The sequence below is a fragment of the Micrasema longulum genome, unplaced genomic scaffold (assembly GCF_059751315.1).
Source record: "Micrasema longulum isolate JH-2025_06_02 unplaced genomic scaffold, ASM5975131v1 h1tg003050l, whole genome shotgun sequence".
Classification (NCBI taxonomy): domain Eukaryota; kingdom Metazoa; phylum Arthropoda; class Insecta; order Trichoptera; family Brachycentridae; genus Micrasema; species Micrasema longulum.
Window position 1 is genome coordinate 22,367 of NW_028280156.1, and position 11,237 is coordinate 33,603.

At 31.1% G+C, this 11,237-nt stretch overlaps 1 protein-coding gene across 1 annotated transcript; it reads right to left on the reverse strand.

Moving 5' to 3' along the window:
- Positions 1-1,150: 1,150 nt before the first annotated feature.
- On the reverse strand, positions 1,151-10,919 carry LOC148271170 (uncharacterized). The gene is made up of 7 exons (XM_088241751.1): positions 10,728-10,919; positions 9,182-9,333; positions 7,566-7,611; positions 4,659-4,736; positions 2,823-2,926; positions 1,947-1,998; positions 1,151-1,306 (listed from the first exon to the last, which is right to left on the reverse strand). Exons 1-6 carry the CDS (start codon positions 10,911-10,913, stop codon positions 1,965-1,967), a joined length of 600 nt encoding a protein of 199 aa, XP_088097877.1. The 5' UTR covers positions 10,914-10,919; the 3' UTR covers positions 1,151-1,306; positions 1,947-1,964.
- Between the last annotated feature and the right edge of the window lie 318 nt (positions 10,920-11,237).

Here is an 11,237-nt window from a genome sequence, read left to right on the forward strand (position 1 = left end):
TATCTCATATCTTTTTTACATTTTTTTGAGAAGAGAATGTGTGAGTTTGGGCATTTACATGGCTTATGACCTGTCCTTGTCTGATTTAAGTGGGCGAATAACAACACAGTACTCCTGGGTACGCTTTAAAAAATATATGTAATTAAAAAAATAAAGTGTTCTAACCGGGAATCGAACCCCGAACCTTCCATGTGTTAGTCAAGTGTCATAACCACTACACCACGGAGGTCGTTTTACTTTTACTTGACAAAAGTCAAGAGATGGAAGAGTATAGGAAATGTGGATTTTTAAACATGATAAATGTTGCACTGTGTAAAGAAGCCATTGTCTATCTTGTCCACTGTTTCACAGTATTTATTTTTGTGTTTCCTGTATATACCTACTTTTTAAACTAGATTTTGGTCCCGTGGTAGAAACTACAGTATTTTATTGTTCCTGGATTGGCGCCTGAAGCGTAAGACTAGTCACCTTACCTTCATATTACTGATGATCGAACTGCCTAGCATTTAGTTTACTAATACAGTGTTCTAGGCTCTACTGAGTACGGAAAGGGAATATGATGTTTGTGATTATTATTATTATTTATATTACTTTATTATTGTACGTATTCATATGTAAATAATTTATAATGTAAATCTTCTTTTTTAAATTGAAACGTTTTATATTTCTAGATTCAATTGCAAATAAACAAAATTAGTAATTACTTTATGAATTAAAAATATGTATACAGCTCAGATTTCCATTAGAATAAAACTGACGATTTTTGTAACTGTTTCTTCTATAATAAATTATAAATTTAAGGGAACATTTGAATTTACGTTATTTTATAAATAAAAGAGTTCTAATCATTTACGCAATATATTTTTTTTCTAAAAGTCGTTGATAAATGGAAATTAAGTGGTTGTGGAGTGGGATTTGAACCTCAGATCTTTGATTCGTGGGTTCACAACACTACCACGAGACCACAGCCTGGTTTATATAGTTATATATTGTAAAATATTAGTTTAGACATTTTTTCCAATATGATATTAATGGTAGATGTTTTTCCATGACTTTTTGGATAATAACATTATTTAAATCTATTAATGTATTCAATCAGGGCCCTGAAAATAATGAAAACATTTTTTAAATAAAAATAAAAATTAAACAAAAGATAAAATTCAATTTATTGGAATATAAACTAAAACATGTTAATAAAAATCTATGTAATGAGCTAATGAATATAACTGTTTTTTTTTGTTCAGCTTTTTATTTATCCATCACTACCCACTTTCTGGGCTCTGGTATTCTGATAGGGAACTTGTCTCTGAAAACGAATAGAAATAAACGAAATTATTAACTGAAAAACAATTTCGAAAATGTTTGTCAAACGGGACCACACTGAAAAACATTGCCTGGAAAATTATATGTGCATTAATAGAAAACTTATTTACAGCAATAATATATACAATAAGTAAAATCTTCAATATTCAGTTGAAAAAAATATGTACAGTAAAATCCTTATTTTCTAAAATAAATACACACATTATATATACATATTATTATTGGAGAACATTCGAGAGAAGGAAATAATCTAATAATCTGTCATTGGCTGGCTTAATTGGCCACTTTACGCACTGCGTAACATTTACCATTCTGCCCATGTTTGAACATCCATATAAATAGGATTATATTTTGTCTCGTATTTTTTTATTCATTTCTTCTATGCTCATTTGCTTCAGCACAAATTTAATTTATATTTTTTTTATATAACTTTCTATGAAAGTTTTTTTAAAATGTGAATGTGAATTTTTTAAATGTGATGTTAATTTTACTGTTGAAAATCCACCACGTTATTTGTTGATGTTTACTTATGAATACGAGTATTTACACCGTAAAAAGATTTCAAACTTAATAAAAAAGCAACAAAAAGCCATAACACCATATTTATAGTTAGTTTTTAATACCCCTTGTCGTTCGCATCCTTATTGGTTCCAATAAAAATCTTCTTCGTCGTCACTGCGAAACAATTTACAATTTAAATAAATTCATAACGCCATGAAAAATCATTAGAAACAATACTTTGAACATAATAAGTTGTGATGCTTATTCAAAAGGTCCATTTTTTATTATTTCTTCCATTATCAGCTTTCATTTGTTAGCAATCATTTTAGTTCCGGGCTTGTTTCTTTCTCAGTAATTTGATGCTAGTAAACTTAAGACATAGTTATATAAAACGTGTCAAAAAGTCAATTCCAAAAGTTATGATTATCTTTCTCTTCCTTTGCTGATTAAATTCAAATGAGCTACGGAAATTTTTTTTATTGATTCCTGATGGTGACCGGTGATGGTGATGATACCTATAAATTTACATAAATTTTACTCGTTCTATCTAAAATTTTATTAAGACGATTTTTTAAAAATTGAATTTTAAAACAGAACGCAGGTTTTTTTCTAGTTCTTGTACATATATTACAAGAACTATCAAAATGTCGTGATTTTCCGCCGTTTTTCCGATAATTTCCAGCAATTTCTTGGACGAAAAAAATACTAGCCACTGTGTAGAACTATTTACTTATTCGACCTTTTTCTCCACTAAATTGGAAAGATCATTATAATGATATTCTTTTGTAAAGCAATTTATTATTTTAAACTATTGATTCTTAGTTAAAAAAATAAAATGCGTACTCAGTTTTATTAGTTCCGATAATGTATTGGTTATGATGTAAATGTTAGGTGGCTTAAAAAACAATTAAACCAAATAATTTGGATGGATGTTTTCCACAACGTATTATCTTTACCAGTAAGTACATGATTAATTGATAGATAATTAACGAAGCTACCTGTGTTTATTTTCATATGCACTTGGAACTAAAAAACAGTTGGATTCCCTATAAATATAGGTTTTTTTAGTCGTCCAAGGCCACATCAGACTCCAGTTGGAATTCTGAAAAATAAGTTTAAAAAAGGGTTCTGTTTACTATTTCGGTGGTGGTGTGTAATTTGTACAAAGACGTAATTTAATTAGTAATAAATAATTATTACACAATATTATTTTTGGTATGTGTATATATATTTACATATTTATACACACACAATTCTGGGTTTTATCCCAAGGGGGAGTAGGTATATTATTATTTATATCACTACAGAGATGGAAACTAATAAATAATATTTATTAGTTTAATAATACTAATACTAATATTTTCACTAATCTTGAAACAAAAATTCTACCCATCTCTGTAGTGATATAAATAATAATATACCTACTCCCCCTTGGGATAAAACCCAGAATTGTGTGTGTATAAATATGTAAATATATATACACATACCAAAAATAATATTGTGTAAACATGATCTGGTCAAAAATTAAGTAAAAATAAATTGCAGAGTCATCTGCAGGCGATTACTAGTAATTAATTTAACTCGGATAGAGTCTTAGCTACATAAATAAAGTAATTTGCTTTAATACTTAACCTCAATATCAAATACATAGATGGCGCTCCAAACGCGCTAGCGAAAGCTTTCCTTGTTTCATGACATATATACAAAAACCAAAAATGTCACCGATATGGATATTCGCTAATAAGCGGAATGGGGAATGTTGTAGAATTCTACATAAAAGTGGCCACTTGAACCCAACCTTATGACAGGTCATAAGCCCTGTAAACACTCGAATATCCATAATCTTGAAACAAAAATTCTACCCATCTCTGTAGTGATATAAATAATAAATAATTATTATTTCTTATTAATGAAACAGGTCAGTGGTTTTTTTTACTATTAAACTAAGCAAAAAAAAAAATTTAAAAAATGCTGCGTATTATCAGCGCTATGATTTTTCAAAGTTTTGTATTTCTGAAATTGATCTACGTGTGACGTCTCAAGTTCTCTTCTGCTTCTTCTCAGTTAGTTTTGCCGATTGGTCCATTGACGGTAAGTATACCGGAAATCTTTCAAAACTCTCTTATCATTGGTTGATTCATATGAATTAGTGACGTCGTTCAAAATATTTTTTCGTACATTTTCAATAAACTTTGCCGCATTAATTTAATGCTTTAATTCTTACCGAGCAAAAGAAAACTTTTTTGTATCCAATTTCCCGTAGGGCTGAAATTCTTCATTGAATTATGTCATTCATTTGTTGATATAAACAGTGCATTCAAAACTTAAATGACCTTTGCTTATGTGTGCGTGATGAAACCTTTTTAAATAAAATATTCTAGTGTGCCTTCTAGCACAAATGAAATTTGTATATTTACTTGGTTCACCGGCAGACTCTAACATATTAACGTAGGTTTAATATACATTCAAACGCACAGTACATTTTTAAAAATACACACTCGCTTTAATTCGCATAAGACATAACTTGTCTGCAATGACCATCTAATAATAAAAATATTTCGTTTTATCCTTCCCAGGAATCGAACCCGGGACCTCAAGCATGGTAGTTGAACGCGCCAATCACTACACTACGAGGCGGAATTTTCTCCACTCGATTTCCATTTTCAAGATTCTTACCTGACAGCAACCATCGAGTTGAAAACACTCGATTCTTGTTCTATTTTTGTAGACATTTTATTTAAATTATTTAATAAACATTTTTAGTATTTTACTCTGTTTGCAAGTCATAAATTAAGTTAATCAATATTTTATTCAATATTCAATATTTAACTTACAGTTTTACATACGACTTTCCTTTTTCTTTGAAGTTCTTCTAGTCTCTTTCTTTCTTCCTCTTCTTCGTCATATTGATACTATAAACAAAGTCAATTAAGTTATATTTATTAAATTCACATTTTTTTCACAAGAAATATCACTAATTTAGCTTAGAAATGAAAGGTTTCCAGCTAATTATTAATACGTCACCCTAACTTGTAAAACTCGTAAATCCACATATAGTTAAAAATGATATTTTGACGTTTTCTTTTAGGACTTCAAATAATCTATATCTGTAAAACTTGTATGTCCGCACAGTGAAACATACTTTTTTTATGTCAAAAAAAAACTTCGCTATAATTCGCAATAACATTAAAAGCTGTTATTATTTTCCCCTGAAAAATTATAGAGATTGCGGTTTACGAGTTTTACAAGTTATTAGGGAGATGCTCAATTTTTATGCTTCTGGATTTTTTCCAGATTCAGTGCCGACGAAATTGGCGTTTATTGTAGTTGAGTACAGCTTTATTCTTACAATAGGGAAAACAAATAATTAAGTAAATAAAGCACACAATACAAAATGTAGGTATGGTTGCTATCTATTTCACTAAGTATAACCTTTACTGAGATAGCTAGCAATTGAACGTAGTTATGCAGAAAGCAGTCAGTCCACAATAAAAAAAGAGATATTGTTATCGGGTGCAGTAAGATCAATTCTATGTTTTACTTAAAACAGCCAGGCTACTTTCATACAAAAATAAAGCTATAAGAATGACCTTTTGAAAACAGTTTTGATCACAAAAACGGCATTTTTCAATTTGCAGAAAACACCCGCAAGCATTATTTACAAAATTTACGGTGTAGATGCTGAAGGAAAAATTAAAACCACCAAAAATCTAGTTCTCATAAATAAATTGATACGTAGGAATTTTAATTTTGTAAATTCGTTAAATCAAAAAAAGGTACACAAAAAAAACTTTTCATACAGACTGTCATCTCATACATTCCAAGTTTGAGTGATGTATCATTGAATCTGGCTGGTTTCTGCAAAATGAATATTTGAGGTTTTGTGGTCAGCGAAACTTGAGAAAAGCACTAAAATTCTTTTAACACATAATTAAATATTTTTAAAATTTAACAATGTTTGATTATGTCCAAATGCTTGCAGACTGGCTGGATTTCTTCACTAGGGAGTTGTTCGTATTTAAATTTATTTCAACAGAGAGGGAAAAAGCTTTTGAGAAGGGAATATTGAAGTCTAGGCATTTACAGGGCTTATGACCTGTCATTGGCTGGTTTAAGTGGCCACTTTACACACTGTGTAACATTCACCATTCTACCCATGTTTGAACATCCACATTTCCTCAACTCTTCCATTTGTTGACTTTTGTGAAGTAAAAGAGCTGAAACCTTTACCACGTGGGTGAGATTCATCCGGCTGAACCAAATCACCTACTAGGCAACGCCTGGAAACAATTTTCCAATTTTTATACTTCTTCTTTACAAAAGTCAACAGATGGAAGAGTTGAGGAAATGTGGATGTTCAAACATGGGCAGAATGGTGAATGTTACACAGTGTGTAAAGTGGCCACTTAAACCAGCCGATGACAGGTCATAAGCCCTGTAAATGCCTAGACTTCCATATTCCCTTCTCAAAAGCTTTTTCCCTCTCTGTTGAAATAAATTTAAATTTTTAAAATTTATTATAACAAATTAATAAAGAGATATTTTACCATATATTGTATAAAAATATGCTCAATACATAATAACACAACATACGTCAGAGTTTTACTAGAGCTGGTTGTTGGTTGTGTGGTCAGCCAGACTTTAAAAATCATTATAACTGGTCGAATTCATGGTTAATCCTTTTTTGTATCATAAAAAATAATATATGCATTCTTTAACATTTGTCAAAGTTAAAAACATTTCAACTGTTGTGTAGATTTGATTATTAACTCTTTTCATAAAAGTTCTATTATCTCAATTTCACTTTTCTATGGCTGGCTACTTTATGCAAAACAACGTTCAATTATTCCTCAGTTATTTTTCTTAAGACAACAACAATGTAAAACCATCACGCCGTTTCTCCGTAAAGTTAGACAGAGCGGATATAACGCCATTTCGCTCTGTCTTTACGTACAGATCTTGCTTCCAACTTTTAAAATGTCCATCTTCAAATATTTGTGAGATTTGGTCATGGCATGTCTTTCTCGGTTTTCTTCTATTTCTACATCCATCAATATTCGCATCGTAAATCTTTTTGGGCGTCCTTTCGTTGTCCATTCGCTCTACATGTACAAACCAACGCTGAGCTCCTTTCTTGATTTTGTCGACAATGTTTATCTGATCCTTACAAAATGTACGGATCTCCACATTTGTGCATCTACGGTATATAGTTTTACTACACATTCACCCGAGAGGTCGCATTTCACCAGCATTCTGTTAGCTGTTATCCATAGTCCATTCTTTGACCCCATACATAAGGGTCGGTACCAGGACTAAACTGCTAATTTTGCCTGTTGCGACAAACATTTCTTTGCAAGGTTGATTTAAGTGCACCGTTTATTCTGTTTCTGGTATTTTTTAAAAAGCATTTGATTATATTATGTAAATATAGTTATTAGATAAAAGATCAATCTTATCATGTTATCTCTAAAAGTCTTTCAACTGTTTCTATCATGAGCCAACAGCCATTGAGTAATGTTTTTTTTAACAGGAAATAAGTATATCACTGTGAATTTTTGGCGCATTTAAGGTTAAAATTACGTTACACAAAAGAACTTTAACACTTAGATACCATTAGTTAATAAATCGGGTCCTGTAAGATATATTAAACCGTAATCATAAAGATTCTATTTGATTTACATACAATCAAAAAATGTAAATATTACTATGTTTTTTTTATTTCTTTCATTAATGATACTTACTAATTCATCTTGCCAGCTGTTAAAGGTGGTGTCAGTATCTTCAGGTCTGTAAAAAGATCGTAGTAATATGATTACTTTTCTATCTTTACTTTGAAAAAATCTCATGCAAAAGCAAATATATATACTAGGTGAGCAACTAGGTTTCCGGGTTTTTTATAAATAAAAAATTGCAAATTTTAATAGAAATACGAAAATTTGTTTTTATCAAAGTATCGCCCCTCACTAACTATACATTTGTTTCATCTCTTTGGTAAAACATGATTACCGTGACTTTAGGATATACAGATGGGCATCATAACTGACTAATATAAAAGTAAGCTTCATTTGTTGTATTTATTCTCATGTGCAGAGAAACATGTAAAACTGGTTGAATTTTTTTTCGGATGGATCACCTTAGATAAATCATCTCTCCCTACCATCTTCCCACCCCGATTCATCTCTCATGATGATTAATATTTTTCATATAAAAACACAATTTGGTATATTTAGCATAAATTAGCCTTTAATTCGTAAAACGAAAACTCCGTACTTTGCCTGTAATTTTATTATTTACTTTGTACGTAATCCGTAATTGTCATTAATGAAAACCAGTTTTTTTCTTTTTTAAATTACAATAGAATTCAACCAATTAATGGGTACATAATATTACCAGGAGCGCAACTAGATTTCCGGGTTTCACCCACAGATGGCACTAGCGGCACGTGTAGTGATTATATATGTTAGAAGTTGTATTTTTTTATAGGTTAAACAGCTGTCAAGAATAATTAGTCATAATACCAACACGATGTCAATTTTTTTGCCAAATAAATAGCATTTGCAGGAAGCTTTGCTTTTCTGCTTTAAATTTGCAATATTTTAGTGATAAAAAAAACCCGGAATCTTGGTTGTGCACCAAGTATAATGTTATTTTTTTGGCCAGTAATATAACACCAAAGCTTGAGAAAAAATAAAATATAATTAATAACAGTGATTGCAAGGGGAGTCACAATGAGAATCTTAGTGTACGAGACTAGCCTTATAGCCAAAAATACGGAGAGAGCAAACACAATATTTAAATTGTATTATGCCAGCCAGTGACAGATCATAAGCCCTGTAAATGCTATGACTTGCATAAGCTCTTCTCAAAAAAGATTTCTCCCTCCGTTCCATCAATCTTGATAACTCCCCAGATAGTAGATTTTGACCCTGTTTACAATTATTTGGACATACTCAAAATATTGTCGATTAAAGTTACTGTATGAGAAAAGTATGAATACAAAAAAACATTCAGGGTTTGCTTATTAGGTGTTATAATTTAGCCAGATACCTTTGTATATCTCTCCCACATCAATAATGGTTTGGCTTTTTTTACTTTTCAAAGGTCAGCAGACGGAACAGTTGAGGGAAATGGATGCTTAAACATTAGAAGAATTGTGCATCTTAGAAAATTAGCAACTTAAATGCCTTAACTTCCGTATTTTCTCCTTAAAAACTTTGTGTAATGTATATTTTCTGCCTCGCGTCTTATTTAGAATTAAAAATTTAAAAAAAACATTTTGATTTTTTCAAAAAATGAAGTAGAGAAACATGTTTTAAGAAAATGGGTATTTAAATTCAAGTCTTAAAGGATATCTTACGCACTGACAGCTAGTCTGATGTAAATTCCCGACTCTATAATAATGTCGTGAGCTTCCTGAAGAGTAAGTGTTTCAGTCTGAATATCGTTTATTCTTTTCAGTTTGTCTCCTGGTCTTATTCCCGCCTTTTCAGCTCTGCTTTCTTTTTTTACCTGAAAATATTACACACCTTTTTACAAAACTGAAAATAATAGTTTTTGTATAATTTATACAATATTCAGTTGAATGCTTTGAGAATGCGGTAAAAAACGAGCTTTTTTTCATAATACAGGTAAACGTCGTTTTGCGCCGGTTCGATTTACGCCGATTTACAATTACGCCGGTTGGTGCTGGCATGAGATACCCCGGTTCGGTCGACACCAGACGACAGTAGGCACCGCGATGTTAATAGCAGACACACTTTTACACATTGCTTTATTCTATTACCGTGTACGCAAGCAGCCTATTGTGTGAGTGAAATTGTTTTCGAGAATATAATTGAGTGCCGACGAACTGTTGAGTTAGTATTTATTTTACAAAAATCACTATTTATATCAAAAGATTATTATTTATTTTGAAAACGAATTTAAACTGGATTTATTAAAAACATTTATAATTCATTTTAAATATATAAAGGATATGTCTTAAATAAACATTTTAGATTGTTCTTAAAATTTTGACACGGAACCTTACCATATACTCGTATCTTCCATTATATTTTTGTCCATTTTACGCCGATTTTTTTTACGCCGGTGTCAAAAATACGACAAAGACGGGTCATCGAAGAATTAAAACCATAGTTTGTTCTATGCTGATCGATGAACAGTATTTCATTGTTTCAACCTACGAGTCGGAATATTGAATTTTACATGTCCCAGTAATGATGGAACATCGATTATACCATTTAATATGCCAAACATAAATATGGAGTCAATATTACTACGTTTTTGTAGACTAGAAATATTTAACATTGACTCTATATCAGCATAAGAATAATTACCTCTCTCTAGTCCAAACATTCACGCCATTTTTTGAAGCAAGCGATTTTGGACTGATTCAACCTGATTTATGCGATTGACATAGAATGGAGACCAGACCACGGAGGCCTATTCTTGAAGAGGGCGAACAGTTGAGCAATAAAGAGTTTTGATTGTACGGACATTAGTAAAATCAGAGGATATTCTGTTAATAAATGCAAGTAATTTCAGTGATTTATTTACTGTATTATCTATATGCTCGTTGTATGTCAGTTTATAGTCCAAAACAACTCCTAAATCTCTGATGGACTTAACTACATCAATTTTGGAGTTTTCTAATAGGTACATATTGCGGTGTAGTGTCAACTTCGTTTGAAATCAATCAATCACCTACACCCTGCCAGGAATCCAACTTAGTACCCAAAGCATGGTAGACGAATGCGTCACGATGTTCCACGATTTGCATCCGTATATACTAAGTATCATTTCCATTTTTGTTGTGATGTGATTTGTGAGTAAGAACTAAGTAAATGTGTCAACCAAAAAATATATAAATTAATTCTAAGATCACAAGGATAAATTTTACTTACTCTCATAACCCTAAGAGGGACTCCATACTTGGATCCTCCGGCCAGATCGAACCCCCATATGGTATCATCAAAATTAACCCTTTCGTGTACACCTTCATTAAGGGACTCCCAATTTGCCTTTTCCAAGTGGGTTTTAGGTATCAACTTCGGGTCTATTTTGGATATTACTTTTGATCGATATGACATCTTGGTGGATAACTTTAACAAAAAAAAAACAAATTTATTATTATTTATCGTTTTCATTTAGTTTTCCACACCTAATAGTGCATAAGGAACTCCACTCATACATCAATTACAGCTCACTTGGTATTTTTGGTTACCTGATGAAAAGAGAGAAAAAAATTAGCAAGTTTATTGACTATTTTGTGTATTTAAAAATAATGAATGTTACACGTTTTTATGTTGTTTTATAGAAAGCTTTTGCGTTCAATTTACGTGATTCTTAAAAATATATTTGTGCTGTTGACACTAATTAAATAAAATAACCATCATCATTCCTTTCCCGCACCG